General features: G+C 41.2%; 2 protein-coding genes across 2 annotated transcripts in view; one reads left to right on the forward strand and one right to left on the reverse strand.

Moving 5' to 3' along the window:
• Positions 1-16,762, forward strand: part of NBEA (neurobeachin) — a 539,268-nt gene that overhangs the window by 381,100 nt on the left and 141,406 nt on the right. The window contains exon 42 of the mRNA XM_067291201.1: positions 740-876. Coding sequence (XP_067147302.1) covers positions 740-876 — 137 coding nt within the window. The remainder of the gene's footprint in view (positions 1-739; positions 877-16,762) is intronic.
• MAB21L1 (mab-21 like 1) lies at positions 2,391-5,780 on the reverse strand. Its single transcript, XM_013962102.2, has one exon. It carries the CDS (start codon positions 4,569-4,571, stop codon positions 3,492-3,494), a length of 1,080 nt encoding a protein of 359 aa, XP_013817556.1. The 5' UTR covers positions 4,572-5,780; the 3' UTR covers positions 2,391-3,491.

Consider the following 16,762-nt stretch of genomic DNA (forward strand, 5'->3'; position numbering starts at 1 on the left):
CTTTCAATGGCCCTGCAAGTGCCTTGTTAAGGAACATATTTTGAGTGAAGTGTTGTTACAGTAATTTTAAAAGGATTAAGTGACAGCAAGTCGAAATAAAAATTATCTTGCCATAAATACACTTAACGATGGTAGCCCTTGTGTGTGTGTGGTATTCAAGTAGCTCCAAAAAATCATCTTTTGCGATACTTTCGGAGTTGAGGTCTGGCTGGACCCGGAGTTAAACGTAATGCCGCCAGGTTTCGCTGGGAAGGTTTCTGCTGCCTGCCCGCGGGTGCGGGCCGCGCCGCTCGCCGCTCCGGGGGCCGCGGCCAGCCCTCGCCCGCTAAGCTGCGGCGCCGCTTCACCGAAACTGTGCGTAACGTGTCACTGCTACCGCAGCCTGCCGCTCATAAACAGCGATAGCCGTTAATGAGGAGGAAAAGGGCACGAGGAGTCAAGGAACCTACTTCTGAGAGGCGGCTATTTTTCACTCTAACTCCTCTGAATTTTGCCTCTCGTTGATTTATCTCGCAGCCCTTCGCCCTGCAGCTCGCAAACTCTTTTCCGTCCTGGCTGCGGAGTTCAAAGCGCTGGCCGCGGACGGGCGGGCGAGCAAGGAGGCGGCGGGCTGCAAGCAGCGCTTGCCAGGGGGACCGCGGAGCGCCGGCTTTGCGGAGGGCCGGGCCGGGCCGGGCCGGGCCGGGCCGCGGGGGCCGCCCGGGCGCCCTCACCTGACGCCGCTGCCCTTGTCTTGCAGGCCCCGTGGTGCTCAGCACGCCGGCTCAGCTCATCGCCCCCGTGGTGGTGGCCAAGGGGACGCTCTCCATCACCACCACGGAAATCTACTTCGAGGTGGACGAGGATGACCCGGCTTTCAAGAAGATCGACCCCAAGGTGAGTGCCGCGGCCGGCCCCGGGCACACGTGCGCCGGGGCCGTCCCTCCCCTCCCCTCCAAACTCCGCTCCCCTCGGCCGCCTCTCGCCGCGTTTGATCCAAAAGCGCAGTGTGTTAATGATGTTAAATCCTCTATTACGGCGGTGTGCACATTTTTCAGCAGTCTTTCGCTCAATGCCTTTGTATGAACATGGGCAGATTTAGTAGTTAAGCCAATTGCTCTGAAATCCCTGGAGGTAACAGCAGTCCCTGACCGCGGCCTTCCTAAGACACAGCGGAGGGTTTTACCCTTTTAGTGGATATCGGAGAATCCCTTTATTTCAAGAAAGTTGGTTTCCATGTAAGAAAATACTGCTTGTTTTAGTAAACATGCTGATTGCTGAAATCCAAGCTAATGCTTATTTTCTGAGGAAAAAAAGAAAGAAAGAAAAAGAAATGGCTATCGCGTGGGCATGTACCCAAGGCTAGATTCCTGGGAAAGCTCTGTTTTTTCTGAAGTCTTTTACTACTATCAATTCCCCCCCCCCCCAAAAAAAAAAGAAGCCCCAAGCCAGCCGCAGCAGCAGTAGGGGTGCGTGACTCGAGCCTTTGCGTGCACCCGTCCCCGCTGGATCTGAGCAGAGGGGTTGGATCCGGGGCAGGAGGGGGCTGACAGCGCAGGGCATTTATTGCAGGGTGCTCCTCTCTCCTGCGTTTTTTTATTCTTATCGTTGTGCTTGCTTTATTACTTGATTATTGTGCTAGAAGAATGTTACAAGCCTCTCTTTAAGTGAAAAATAGGAGAGAGACTTTTCAAAAGACCTTGGGATTTTTTGAAGAACTATCACAAATAATTTCCAAGAAAAATGCAAGTGAACTCGTCTGAATATAAGTATGTTTGTAATAAGGTGATTTCTGTATTGACGAATAATTTCTGAAAGTCGGAATTTTCTTCGCCGTGCTGGAAAAACAGATTCTTTCACAATAGCTTAGTATAACGGTTTCGCTAAAGTACACCCACTGTAAATAGTTGCTGTTTACATCTAGTGTTACATAGGCGATTGGCCTCTTTCAGCACTTGTTGACTGTTAGGGTACTAAACTGTTAGGGTGTTGTTATCTTATGTTTTGATCTTAAAGTCGCTTAAAAGAGAGGCATACTTAGAGCAGCCGTGTGTTGGAGTAGGAACAGGCAATTTTAGGTCGCTGGCAGTTTGGTGCATATGCACGTTCGTGCCCTGCGAACGCAGGGTTGATTTCTGTGAGTGCCACTGGCAATCTTATCACGTTCATAACGGATTTGTAGGTCAGAAGTAATATTGTTGTTCACTTTATTGGTGCAGGCTTGACCCTTTCACCTATAAATTTTACTTTCTTCTTTATTACTACTTGCGCCTAAACGTTAGTTTTTGTAAGGAATCAGGTTCAGTATGCTGACTCTGCTTGAGGGATATGTTGTGCTTCCTCAGCATTGCTCAAAGCCGAGCAGAAACACATCAGTGCAGTATAGTAAATCTTTTGAAACTAGATTTATTTTCTGACGGCTGTAAATGGTTACTGTATTAATAATTACCTCAGTGTCTGACAGTTGCTGATGGTCATCTGGAGCTAAATTCTAGCGTATATTTACCACCACTGTTTCCTTACCCTACAAAACTATTCAAAATGCAAAGTCAGAAGGCTCCCCTTAAGTTTACTGCTTTACGGGGATTTAAGCAACTATCAACAGAAAGTCAAAATTCCAAAAACATAGCTGCCCTTCTGATTTTTAAAGTAGAAAACTTGATTCGGTATTGAAACGCTTACCCGTATGCATTTTACTTCATTTATTAGCTTGTAATTAAATAAATCAGCAACAGAAATTAAAATCTAAATCACAAAAGGTAATTATCCAGTGTATTTCAAGTGCATTTTCAAATATATAATTCCAATATTCAAGCGTTATTATATAAGCAGAATCCAAATTTCTTTTGAATATATTTAAATAACATTTCAAGTATATTTATGGAATGTTAGAAATAGAACAAGCAATATATATGAAACGAAAAATGTAAACTTGTTAAGTTCAGACACTTCAAAAGACAATTAACAAAAGTACCATGATAAAATCTACCTTTTTAAACGGTATCTTCTTTAGCAGAAAATGTCCTTGAAGTATCCAAAATGGCAATTTAACTTCTGTTCACCAAATCACAAAACACCAACATCCACAATTTCAAAGACAATGTGAGATCACAATATTTGATACAAATTAAAAGGTACATTAGGGTTTGTTCAGGTGGCATATCCAAATAGTTTTTACTCACAGAGGGATTACATAAAAATACTGGGTTTTGTTATAATCCGTTGGTACCGCTTCTGGGCAGAATGGTCACAATCATGTTAAATTACAGCCAATTTTGCTTTCCGGGTAACATTTTTTTTTTCTCTCACGGGGAACTGCAAAACTGTGATGAAGAGGAATGATACTTGCTGTTTTTATTTGTTTTTCTTTGTGAAGAGCCTAAGCTATATTCCCTTTAAAAGAGAATATTGTTAGCATTGTCAAGTGGAAATATTTGACTTTTCGAACAGGAAGCTTAAACTTCATCAGGATATAGGCAGATGTACCGGTTAGGCCCGCTTTTTATTAGCCTCTAAAGTTTCTCCAAACTTTTCGGGTTGGTAAGTATTTCCCTAGCCAGTCGCCACGTTTGTTTGGCCGCGTTTTCCAGGGCCGAATGAGGTTTGCCCTGAAACAGGTCTAAGTTGGGCAAGAAGTAGTGTGGGCATCGCCTGCACTGAAGGCAGGAGATGAGCTGCAGTAAAATCCCGTTGAGCCGGTCGCCCAAGCAGGACTCGTCCCAGTCCGATTCTCGGGGGTGCTTCTCGCACTCGTAGGAAACCAGAGTCTTCATGTGGTAGTTGTTGAGGGGCTGGCCCGGCAGCTCCAGGTGCCGGTCCCGCAAGGTTTTGAGGATAGAGAGGCATTTCTTCCTGCAGCCGCCCATCTGCAGTCTGTTCTCGGCTTCGGCGAACTGCAGCACCCAGGCATCGCTCTCGGCCGAGCTCTGCTTGCCGGCCAGCGAGTGGCACTCCTTGGACAGGAGGTTGAAGCCCTCCGCTTTGACCTCGGCCACCCGGTTGGGTCCCGGCCAGGGGATGTGGGGAAGCGGCCAGTGGGCAGCGCTCCTTGGCCAGATCCCCGTGCATTTGAAAGCCGGAGTAATTTGCACGACATACCGATCCCTGATTCTCAGCTTCACTTCGCTGGTGTCTGCTACCATCTTTACCACGTCTCTGTAACTGCATTTATCCACGGCTTGAGCCACTAGAGTCTGAAACCGGGAGCGGATTTTGCGAGCGGAGAGGTAGCCAGACGCCGTGATGAACTCCACCCAGAGCGACATACTCCTCTTGCGCCCGTCGCTTAACTTTAACACAGCGCAGCCCGGCAAAGAGCCGTCGTCCACGAAGTTGAAAACCCCCATTTGGTTCAGATAAAGCACCACTTCAAACTCCGTGGGGGAGATGACTTCCAGCCCCTCGTAGCGGTTGTCCATCTCGTTCAAGGAGCTGATGAAACGCGGCTCCTGCACTTCCACTTCCTTCAGCACGTCCGACACCACTTTGCAGACTTCGCGGATCGTTTTAGCGATGGCAGCTTTCCTGGCTTGGCATTTCTCGTTGTAGTATTTATTCAAATGATACACCAGCTTGGCCTGGGCCGCGATCATGTTGGGGCAGAGATCCGGGTTGTATACCGGAGTCTCGCAATAGGCTGTGGGATCCAATGCGGCTGCTAAGGCTGGAGCCAACTTCAGAGGAGAAACAGGCTGCTGCACTCTGAAATGTAACAAATGTTTTTCAAAATGCGCTGGGGCTGCTGCTCCTCAGATGCTCTCTTCCTGCTTTTTTAGATCGGCCGTCTTGAAGTGTGTGTGGCGGGGAGGGGGGCGGGGGACTGGAGGGGGCGATATTTTTCCTCCCTCTTTTTTAAAGGGTCCGTGAGTGAGAGGAAAGCACCGAGAGCTGCACCTTCCCCAGCAGCAATAAAAACAAAAGTTGAACTGAGACACAGCGAGGCTTCCAGTAGTCAAAATAATAAAACCTCTTCGTATTTATTTATGTTTTCCTGTAGTAATCACTGTGTGTGTGCAGGGTGGTTAATCAGATGGTGGGAAAAGTGCCGTGTGTGTGTGTGTGTGTGTGTGTGTGTGTGTGTGTGTGTGTGTGTGTGTATGTCAGAAGAAGCTGGCTGTTGGTTTGTATAAGAGCCCAGATGCACTCGTGTGGAAATTATAAAGGCAGGGCCAGGCAGGCGGGCGGCCAATCGCCACTGGGCTCGTCACTGCAGCCTCTTTCAGCTCAAACCCGGCTAATTAATCCCTCTCTAGGAGATAGATATGTATACACACACACACACGCATATATACAAAGGTAGAAGGTTACTGGCAGAAAACCGCGCTGGTCATCCATACGCTCGGAAATCAAGAGAAATCGCTCTCCTTTGGGTGTAACTTGAAGTGTATTGACATTTTGAAGGGACTTGGCAAAACTGTGCTGCTCTGCACTGAATCCCTGTTTGTCTCCTCATGGCTGAAACGTGGATGCAGGTGTATTAATGGGCATCCATCAACCAGGGAGCCCAGCCGAGGGCTTACTCTTACAGCGGCAGCGGCGCAAATTCATTAACTCACACTCGGCGTCAGACCGCGCCGTGATTTCCTCCTGATAGTTGTCTGTAACTGCAAGTGAGAAGTTTTTCTCTCATGAACTGGTCAGTGCACGAGGCAGCAGATTCACGGCAATTTAGTGATCTCTGGAATAAAATATTACGCCAAAGTCCGCGATCTGTGTTGTTTTAAAAGATCTTCTGACGGGGTGTAATCGATTTTAAGGTTTAATGCATTTCGGCATCGTCTCTGCGTTGCTTTTTGTATTTATGTCTTATGAAGGGAGAATCAATTGCTAAACGTATTTGTCAGTTCTTTTTCGCGTTCCCTCCAGAAATCAAGTAGCAGGTATGAACGGTAAATCTGATCTGCCAGTTCTTAGCTTCGTTTTTATATTTCGGTATAACTCTCCAATATATTGTAAAGAATGTACGTTCGGCTGTTTTTCTGAGACATAGTTCCTCTATAAGTATCTCCTAATTTCAAACCTGGACGGTTTATTGTGTTGTGAGCTCTCCTAGCAAGCTGTGTTCAGTAAATACGCGCCCGGGAGGGATGCTAGCGACGGCAAACATGCTGGCATGCTACTAATCCGGCAGTTTGGGTTTTCGCGTGCGATGTGTAATTAGCAAATTTCTCCTTCAGTACCTTAAGTGTTAGCAACGGGGACTTTCATTTGCAAATAAGCTCGAGTGACAAACTCTTCTGCTTTGCAGCATTTACTCAGCTTCGCTTCAAGAAAACTCAAAGTTGTTGGTTTTTTTTTTTAGGGGGAAAAAAAAACCCTTTTCGTCCCTTGTCTTTAAGGAATCTTAATCTACCGCCCATTTATTAATTCTTAAAGTAACTGTCAGGGGCATAGCGAGCGCCAGGGAGAAGTCATAACGCAAAGAAAATTTCACGACATTTACTCAACGTATTAATGCGACCAACTTTATTGCATATAGCGAGGAATTCCTGACTTTGCGCTTGGCTCGCTCGGTCTAGCGTTTACACGGGCGTTCCCCTTGCAGAGCGCAGGCTGCTTCCTAGCAGGAACAATTTTCCGCCCGTTAATAAAAGGAGGCTGGGACGTGGGGCTCCCCGCTGACAGCCCGCAGGTGACAGGCCGTCCCGAAGAAGCTGTCCCCCTCTCGGCCGCCGCGCCCTGGCCGCCGGCGCCGGGGCGGCTGCTTCGGGGGCTGCTCCGTTTCCAGCGGCTCCGCTGCTCGCTGCGGGGAGGCTCCCCGGCGCGCCGGCAGCCCGACACGTGCCTCCCTCCCGCGGCCCCGCAGCGCGCCCTGCCGCCGCCGCCGTCCCGCGGGGCCCCGGGGAGCGCGCAGCGGCGCGCAGGCCGGGGCCGCGGCCGCTGCCGCCGCCGCCTCCCTCCGCGCGCGGGCGCCCGCGCTGCTCCCCGCCGCGCTGCAGGAAGGCGGCCGGCCCCGCCGCGGCCACATCCCCGCTTCGCCCGCCCGCTCCCGGGCTCCCCCTCACCCGGAGCCGCCCGGCCCGGCCCGGCGGGCGGGAGGGGGCAGGCGCGGCCCCGCGGGCGCCCCCGCGGCGGGACGATGCCTGCGAGCCGCCCCCGGCCCCGGGAGGCGGGCGGCAGCGCGGGGGGCTGCAGGCGGCTCCCCCCTCCCCGCGGGTCCCGGGGCTGCGGAGCCGCGGGGCGAAAGGCGCCGAGCCCGTGCTCGTCGGAGGCGGTTTTCGAGCGATTTAAATAAGAAAGGGCTCCGTCCCCGCGAGGCTGCATGCCAGCGCGGCGTAGAAACGAAAGTTAAACCGCGCGGACAAAAGGTTGTCTCTTCCTCCCATCTTCATCAAGGGGAACAGCCGCTGCCCGTGGAGATGACGCACAGTCCCCAGTTCCTCAGTGGGACTCGCCTAAGGTCTTTGCATTAGCTCCATTACACCGGGACTGCACGTTAAAGACGGAAATCTCGGTGGCAAGGTTTTGTTTAGTTTTGCCCCCTAAGTTTTAGCTCAGTAACTCCAGTTTCTAAGGGTGAAATGCGATAGCTTATATCTTAAAGTTTCAGTAGTCTGATTTTCATGATTTAGCACAATTAATTGAAATGAAAATTGCATTTGATTTTCTAAATCAGTGTATAATGTTAAGATTAACCTAAAACATCAAATAATGCAGGTTATATGCATTTATTGTAATTTGAAGGTTATGGGATATATTGTCCATATTCGACTTAACCCTAACTGGGTTACCTTTAGCATTAAAAGTTGCTCTTAATTTCGCTGCATCATTATAAAGTTTCATTTCACACATGCAGAAATAAACATATGATAGTTTGAAAATGCATGGATTTTGACATCTCTGACACCAGTCAACAACTGAAATGAACTGTTTTAAGCTGACCTGATCGTTTAAAATGACAAGAAGTTGGTGCTTTGGTTTGAGATGCTGAAAATGGCGATATCTCAAACTTTTCATAATACAAAATATGAATATTTTTAATGCTTTTGACCACTTACTGGCGTTAGTTTTTCTTTGCAGTTATTAATGTGTGCTTACTAAATTATAAAAGCAAAGAATGCCTTTTCATCAGAGAGCTTTATTTTTTATATGTGTTGAGTTGTTCTGGAAAATTGAGATTAAAATCACCTCATTAAAATGATGACTGATCATTTGTCATGATAATGTTACCATAAGATATTGGTGACTTTTACCAAATTACTTTTTTCTGAATATTTTCCCCTAATTAGAATATTATAGTTGCATTTGTTGAACTCTACCTGATATTTCAGATATTTCACAATACAGTGCCTTGTCGTGTTAGTCTCTTGTTAGCCAAAAAGCCAAATGGCGTTGAAAATGTGTGATTGCAGGTACTCGCCCATGCCTGCAAAATGTAATTTGGAAAAAAAAAAAGAAGTTGCTAGATATAAATTTCACCAATAATTTATTTTCATATGATGAAAAGTATCAGTTAAAATGCACATGTAGATGCCCAGGCACACAAAGTGCTTATGTTGATATCACTTTATATTTTTTCTTATATAGTGGTAATTTTTCCACACACAACTCTTCATGAATTTTAAAGTTTTGTTTTTTAATATCTGCCTATTGCACTAGGGAGCTAGGAAAAAGATGAAATTGAGTTGATTAAATTATTTATCCCTACTGCTGAAGTGAGTTTGAAGGCTCGTTGAATGTATCTGATTTCTTGCCTCCTCTTTCTCCCCTTCCCCCCTCATTTCATCCTGGTTATTTCATCTATATCATCTTGCCAGCAACAATAAATTTACTTTTTCAAGTAGGAAAACTAAGGACAGATATTTTTAGAGAATGTGCTTTATGTGTCACATTATGTGAAATAGGCAGTATCATTTTTGTGAGAGATCTTGAGGATACCTGTAATTTTCTATATACTTATTTGTATTTTAGTTTGCAGCTTCACTTTCATATTTAGGAAGAAATGAAAAGGTAAATTTAAAGGTGAGTCAGTTCCTATCATGTTTGCAAAAATTCCATTTTAATGACATTACTATACACCTCACAACTTAGATTTATGCATAGTTAGATATGGAAATATTTTTCTTCAGTTACCTATAGATTTCTGCAAATGCCTTTTCTTTTTTTTTGAAAACATATAATCTAGCTCCTTTTTGCAATACACAGTTAGCATTTATTGGTGCTAAACTTAACACATTTATGTATTCTTGTCCCATTAAAAATAAAAACATTAAAAGTAAGAGTTCGCGTTAGTGTTGGACTTTGTCATCCTAGGTCTTATGGATGAACTGTTAATGCTTTAAATTCCTCTAATATGTAATCTGTTAAGGGAAAAAACTAATTGATTTGTTTTCTTTAAAATGTTACATCTGAAAACATAGAGCTTGCACAACTGCAAATTGTAATTTTAGCCAGAATCGCAGAAACATTCAAGCTGGAAAAATGCGTTGAATTATTCATTTGGTTCACTTCTACATCAGCTTCTCCAAAGCCAGACATTCCTTAAAGTACAGCATTTTATTTAAGCAGTCCAGCACAATTTTTTTAAAGGTCTTCTGCTTTGAGTATGCTCTTTTCTGCTGAACTCAGAGAGGGGTGTGGAATCAGTGGGGATTAGCGCCTTTTAATCTACTACATCTGTAGTGGGTCATCCAACACTTCAGAACTCTCATTACTGTTTCATGCTGTATATGATTAAATGACTGAAAATATTCAACATTGACCTTGAAAATAAAGCTGTACGTGTTGGATGAGCAGCTTCCTAAGACTTCATGTCTAAACTAACCTTTCCCTTTGGTAACTTGTATCCCTGAAATACGTTGTCTGAGGAAAGACTGAAACATTAGAAAATGTGTGCAAGTCAAAACTGAAGCGTGGTAACATTTGAAATATATTATTTTGTAAATTATGGCATCATTCGACTTGTTCATGCTATGTTTTACGAGTAACCCAACATCTATTAGTCCAGTGCAAATGGAAAAGTGGTATGCCTAGAATGTACATACCTCTGTACCTGGTATTTTTTGTAAGTTGGTTTCACATCGCCTAGCAAATTAAACTGCAGCCGAAGTAAATTTGTATATGTAGCTGCAAGAGCCGTTGAAATCAGCAGAAAACATATTGCTTAACGCCTTTGAACACTAAGCAATATACAGCTATTAGTAATGCACCATCTTTTCATATACCTTTTGTCATATTATGTGCTTATTGCTAATTTTCTCACTGCCGATAAAACAGGCAAGTTAAGTCGCGCTAACTCAAAACTAACCTGTTCTCTCACTTTACAATAGCATGGGTATATGGTAAACTACCTATGTAACTCATGTCATCTCAACTTAGGTATAAAAAGACATGCCTTACATATTTCAATGTAGTCTTGTGTTTTTTAATGCAGTGTATAGCTTTCAGGTATTTTCTTTCAAAATAACAGTGAAGGTAGGAGTTGAGTGAGTTAGTCATGAGTGATTAATATGTTTCATTGAACCTTATGAAGGCCCTGATCCTGCCAATGCAAACGTGGTTAACTAAACATGCAGCTGGCTCTGGTGAGGTCAGTGGCTTTGGTAGGCTAAGTGCGCAGGCAGTTCTTTGCAGAATCAGGGCCAAAGTGGGATAGCTCTTGAGGGTTAATTTATGAATAGCATGAACTATGGTATGTCTTTAAAATACTTTAAAAATATCAATTGCATGCATTGGTGGTCATTATGAGGAAAAGTATTTTTGGCCCAAATGTATACTCTTTTGTCAAGCAGAAATTCCCTCTTAATGTCATTGCATTTTAGCAATAGTGTTGAATTAGCTTCTTGAGAAAGGGTGGTGCTGTTTCGTCCATATTTTAACAGGATGCTCCCATGTACATACAATCCCTAATCTGCTTTAAATCCTTTACAAGGAGGTGAGGTTATTCACAGTAATGCCTGAAAGACTGTGCTTTCTAAATCTCAAAACTGTATGTTTCATATACTTCCACATGTTCGAAACTATTTCTATAACTCCCTAAAAGTACAGAATCTTTTAACAGACTTAAATATAAGCAACCTACTTTCTAGAAACACTTACTCATTGTTCCGAAAAATATTCTGACTCTAATGGTAATATAAACATGTCATCCAATTTATTATTTAAGTAAGGAGGGGAGAGATCTCTTTAGAAATACTGGGTACTAAAATCTTTTTGCCTTTAAAATGTATTGATTTTCCCACCACCACTGCTGAACATTTTTTCTTAATTGGTGGAAGGTCGTCATTGTAGAGTGTAATATTGGGGGGGGGGAGAAGGGGCAGTGGGAATCAAGTCTCTGTTAGAGCAGCAAACCACTTGAGTTCCCCTCTTACTTGCGTATGGAAATTTAACCTAGATCACCTCCTGTCCTTCCTACTCTTCCCTACCGTTTCTTCCCACTTAGCACTAGGATGGGATATACAGAATTGAGTCCTTTGCAGCACAGAACCAACATAACTGATACGAGAATGACTATAGAAGTAACATGTAGTCTTGTAATTTTGTAAATCTCCAATACAATTTTGAAAGAGAAATACTGGGAGTTTACAGAAATATCTGTGTTTATCTCATAGGAATATTACTGTGAATGTTTCTTAATTAATAGAAATAGATTTTGCCATTTGGGCACGTTGTAGTTTATAAAACATTAGTGCCATTGAAAAGAAAAGAATTATGGTGTATCCGCCATGATAGTGATAATGTTATCTCTTAGGTCTCCTTAGTTTTAGATGAGGAGGAGAAGATACCTTTATTACTTCCCTTTTTAAAATCTTATTTGTTTACACTTTCAGTTGATTTGGAATAATTATTTTGTAAAATTAAAGGAAACTTTGGGGAAAAATTAGATTTCTGTTCTCAACACTGGTTTTAACGGAGTGAATTTACTTCTGTTGTGTGATGTATTCATCAAAAATAGATCGTAAATACATTCCTTCCTATTTTTTATTTAGTCATTACACTGGTAATTTTAATGTTACGCAACATGTACAGACCTATTAGGAGAGAAGTTACAGCAATCAAAATGATTCTGTCTTATTTCCAGTAAATGTTTACCATCTCTGTTTCTTTTTTCTTCTGCAAATTATTTTCAGGTATAAAGAGGCTAATTTTTGCTTATATTTTTAAAATAACCTTTTAAAGGGGAATAATTAATAAGTGCAAAACTCTTACTAGCGCTCTAAAGTACACAAGAATATATCAAATTTGCTAGATTTTGCCTTAATGCTTGCAATTTTCAGATACACTTCAAGAAATTGCTTCTTTAAGTAGGTTAAAATGACGGCAAGTATGATGGACAACAGTTTTCTCATTATATTCAGTGACTATATTCATTATGTATTATTAGTCTTTATTTGTAAAGATAAAATAATATAATCGTTTATCTTGGCAAACCCATTTATAACCTTACCTTATAAAATTGTGTGGGTCTGCACGCATGTTTCTTTAAACGCATACTATTTTGCTAGGTCTCTTTTAGCTTTTTTGACCTAGGAGATGAGAAAAAACTTTTCAGGTTAGATTTATTACTAACTTAATCCACTCTTGGTAGGCAAACTGTGTATCTCGATGGGGGGAAAAGTCCTCCCCCCATCCCCGAAATTCAGTTCTTCATTTGTTTTGTTCACCACGCTGCATTAACACAGTTTTCCCCTGTGTGCATCTGCCAGTGTACAATTTAGCCACGGGCATCTGTAGACCTTGTGGTGATCAGTATTGCAGGCAAAAGCCATATGTGTTTAAATAAAAAAAAAAAAATCTCTTTATTTCATTTGCTGTTTTAACTGGATGGATAACTTTTGTGCCTCAAGACAGAGGAAGAGAAAATACAGAAATAATTAATTGCCTCTATTCTTGAAGCAGTTTCATTTTCCCTCTCCAATATGGAATGCTTGTCAGCTTTCCTGATAAATGACTGCATGTATTTGCATAGATTTTACATTAACACAAAAATTAGTTTTATTTGTGAAAAACTAGTTTACATAATAATGCAAAATCTAGCATTATGGATTATGCTTCCAAATTTGGAAGAGTGTAGAAAATTGTGATTTTTTCTGCTTTTTTAATTCTGTTTTTTTTAATGTCAAAGCATATTAGTTTCTAGCTGTATATTTTATATTTTGATTCTTTAAAAATAACCAAATCAGGGCCCTTTCATGTTTATAAATGATTTCTTCAGTCTTTCCTAGATTGAATAATTGCTGCTAGTATGAAATGGACTTCTCTTATAGACTTCTACATACTCAACTTATTAAATATACTCTTAAATATGATTACATTTTCAAAATTGCATGGAACTGTTTTGGAAAGCATATTGCAGCAAACTGTTAAGTACACACTATGAACATGTTTTGAGTTTCTAATGCTGCTGCTAGAATGGTGCCCATTAGGTATTTTTTCAAAGCTTTCGTGTACCACATTAACTTGTATTCCAGTGTAGGACTATCTTTTTTCCTATATCTAATAAACTGTCTGTTTTAAGTGATTAGGCATTCCTGGCTTGAAGTGACAATAATATACCTGTAGTGAAAACTGTATTTTATTCACAATTTGTCATGCCCCAAAATAAAATTTACAAATCAATCAGTCTGAAATATCTTTGAAAAAAACATACTGCCCTAATTTTGAAACAATTGTAGTCATTTTCAAGTTCCATGAATTGGATGTTTGTTCACATTGTAAACTTGGTGTCTTGCTGTCTAAAGGCAACTGCTAATTTTATGATATCTGCACATTCCCCATGCTGAAGAAAATACAGATGCATTCACTGCTGCTATTTCATGCTGTATAACAAAAAGAAAATATTGCTCCTTATGAAGTATGCTATACTTAATGGCAACTTAAGCTAAAAGAGTGCCTTTGCCACTTCTTGAATCTGGGACGCCCTAGGTGCCAGCTGTCACTGCTCAGCTAATGATGACAAATGCCCCTCTCTATGCAGATTGCAGAGCTTGCAGGCTGCTATGAAAGGCAGCCAGATTACCTTTCTTCAGATAGTAACTTAACCTTTTAAACTCAAGTGTCAGAATGAAATTATTAGCTGGGATAGTTTCAATATCTGTTTCTTTAAAAAGGGGGGGAAAAAAAACAAGAAAAGAAAGGGAGAGGAAAGCAGAAATTTCAGATAATACCTTACCAGCTCATATTCACAAATTGTTCATGCTTCTCTGATGTTTTAAAAATAGGAAATTGATGCCACTGTGCCTGTGAGCACTGTATGGAGTTTGCCAGCAGTGAATGCATGAATACAGTAACTGACCTCTCGGTTGGACTACACGGAAATGGGGACAAGTGGGCCAAATTCTGCCCTTGCTTACATCCATGCAATGTTGCTGATGCACAGATGTGATAGATCACAGGTTAACTGATGCTGTTCATAATGAACCTTAATTGAAGTTACATATTGTGGATATACTCAGTTCTCTCCGTGATATTTCGTGTTATCATTCTAAGTCTATGAGCCAGTCTATCAAAAAAATGAGTATTTACTTAACTTTATGGATATAAGCAATTTCACAGAACTCAGTGTCACTACTGATGTGGTTAATGTTAAGGTACTAGTTTTAATATATTCTTCAGTCAGAATTTTAGAGCTAAATTCTGGGTTGTCTTGAAAGTAGTCAACAGATGTGAGAATATTACAGAGTTCTTTAACAGCACGTTAAAAAAGTAACACACTGTAAGCACTGTATATGTCCCCTAAAGATCTAGAATGCTTTCTGAGTGTGTGTATGTAAGTGTGTCTGTATTTCTATATGACCATATTGTATGTGCTTATATACCTGAATATGCCGGAAAACAGATGCATATACATTCATATCAATATATGTACACATGCACTAGCTTACACATGTAACATCCAAATAACATCCAGATATTTCAAAGTTTATGTTAAAATACTGACATATATGAACATGTTTAATTTGTATGTTATGTTTGGCATTAAATCAGTCTGTATGGGAAACAGTATATGTATATGAATATCAACTTCCCTCTGAGTAAATCACAGGTTTATTATAGTAAACAAGTACTTCCTTCCAGTATTTTCACATGATGAAATCCCCGTAGCAATGGGAAATAAGAGAAAACCACAGAAAACATGTGGAAAGGCATCTTAGTGAGAAGACTAGGAACAGCACAGGATATGGGTACAAAAAACTAAAATGATAAGAAAAGGAGAAAAAAAGTGCATTTGGTATGAGATTGGAAATCTCAGACAGAAAATAGTTACTATGATTGGCAAAAAATACAGAAGGCAGGAAAAAATGAGCTTACAGAGTGAATTGAAGATGAGATCAATGTTGCAATTATTTTAACATATTTGGTCCTGCAATAATCATTAAAGGAAAGGTAATCTAATCAGTGAATATAACAGTAATTAATATTCTTTTCTCCAGAATAGATCTGATTGCTAATACATGTATTCTCAAAGAACTTCAGTCAGTAATTGCCTGTTTTGGTAATAAGATGTATGAAATGGATATGCTATTTAATATACATTAAAAACATTTTCTATTAAAGTTTGGGGATAGATGTTTGTATTTGCCTGTGCATAAGTATGTTAAATTTATCATTCCGGTTTCGTTTTGTTTTAGTTTTCTTTAAGTTATTATGTTCAAAGTACTTAAAGCTATACACGTTTCATTATTTCCAGTGTAGCACAATCTGGGAAATAAAAAGGACAAAGATCTAGTGTTTCATACTCAGCTTTCTCAGCTTGTTGGTTGAATAGGCATCAAATGAAGTCCAATGCCTATACAAAAGAAATGTTCCTTGTTTGGATTTGCCCCATCTGTGTCATCTGGTGGCTTATGCAATAGGAGGTGTTATCACATGAATCCAAATGCACAAGCCAGTTGTTTTATGGACTCTTTCTGTGCTTGGAGGAGTTTATAAGTTGCCCACTCTATTGTGTGTCACTCCCAGATGACACGTGTGCATTCTGCTGAGCATATTTGGGGGGTAATTATAACTAATGAAGCCTGGTACACAGCTTGTTCACAGAGTGATTTATTCTGCTCCTGTCTGATTCGTGAGAGTTCTGTAAAATGGTTATATTGTGCATTCCAGTTTGGACATGTATGGGAGCATGTGTTATTGAGTCAATCTGAGAAAACTGAAATAATTTGTTTTTCAGTATACCACAGACTAATTATGAAGATATTGGATGGGTGCATCTGTTCAAAAATATAGGAAGGAATCGAATTTATGAACAGGATCTGTAAGTTAAGGCATACTGACTTTATTATTGCTGTTGTGTACTCTTAGGAGACTTGCATTAACCCATTTAGACGTACTGTTAAATTGATCAGAGTTACTATGTACCCATCAGTTAAGTTTAAGTTCCCTTTATACCTTTCAGCAAAGCAGATTTTGTAATGCAAGTTAAGTGTTAGTATCTGATGATATTTTGTGGAAAGATGAATTTAAAAGTAGGAAAGAAAATATCTTGTAACTTTATAGGTGGAAAGCAACAAAACAATCATTACTGAAGCCTGGGTGTCAGCCTTTATTTAACCTTAGCTATACCATGCATCCTAATTTGTCTTGACTTATCATCTCTCATGCAAGTAAATCCACTGACATTAGTGAGGCTTGGCCTCTCTACAAGAAGAACTCATACATTTGTTTACAAGGACGTTTTTTAAAATCTTTTTTCCAAGACACTAACATGCCTCTGAAATCATGAGACTGTGGAGTGCACACGAACTGCATGCTTTGCCACTTCACCTATTGAAATCACAGATATCCAGACAGGCTGGATGTTATTACAGGGATCTCAACATTAATCTTCAATAATAAACTT

The sequence above is a fragment of the Apteryx mantelli genome, chromosome 1, assembly GCF_036417845.1.
Source record: "Apteryx mantelli isolate bAptMan1 chromosome 1, bAptMan1.hap1, whole genome shotgun sequence".
NCBI lineage: Eukaryota > Metazoa > Chordata > Aves > Apterygiformes > Apterygidae > Apteryx > Apteryx mantelli.

Coding starts and splice junctions, on each gene's coding strand:
- MAB21L1 (XM_013962102.2), bottom strand. CDS start 4,571: ATGATCGCGGCCCAGGCCAAGCTGGTGTATCATTTGAATAAATACTAC.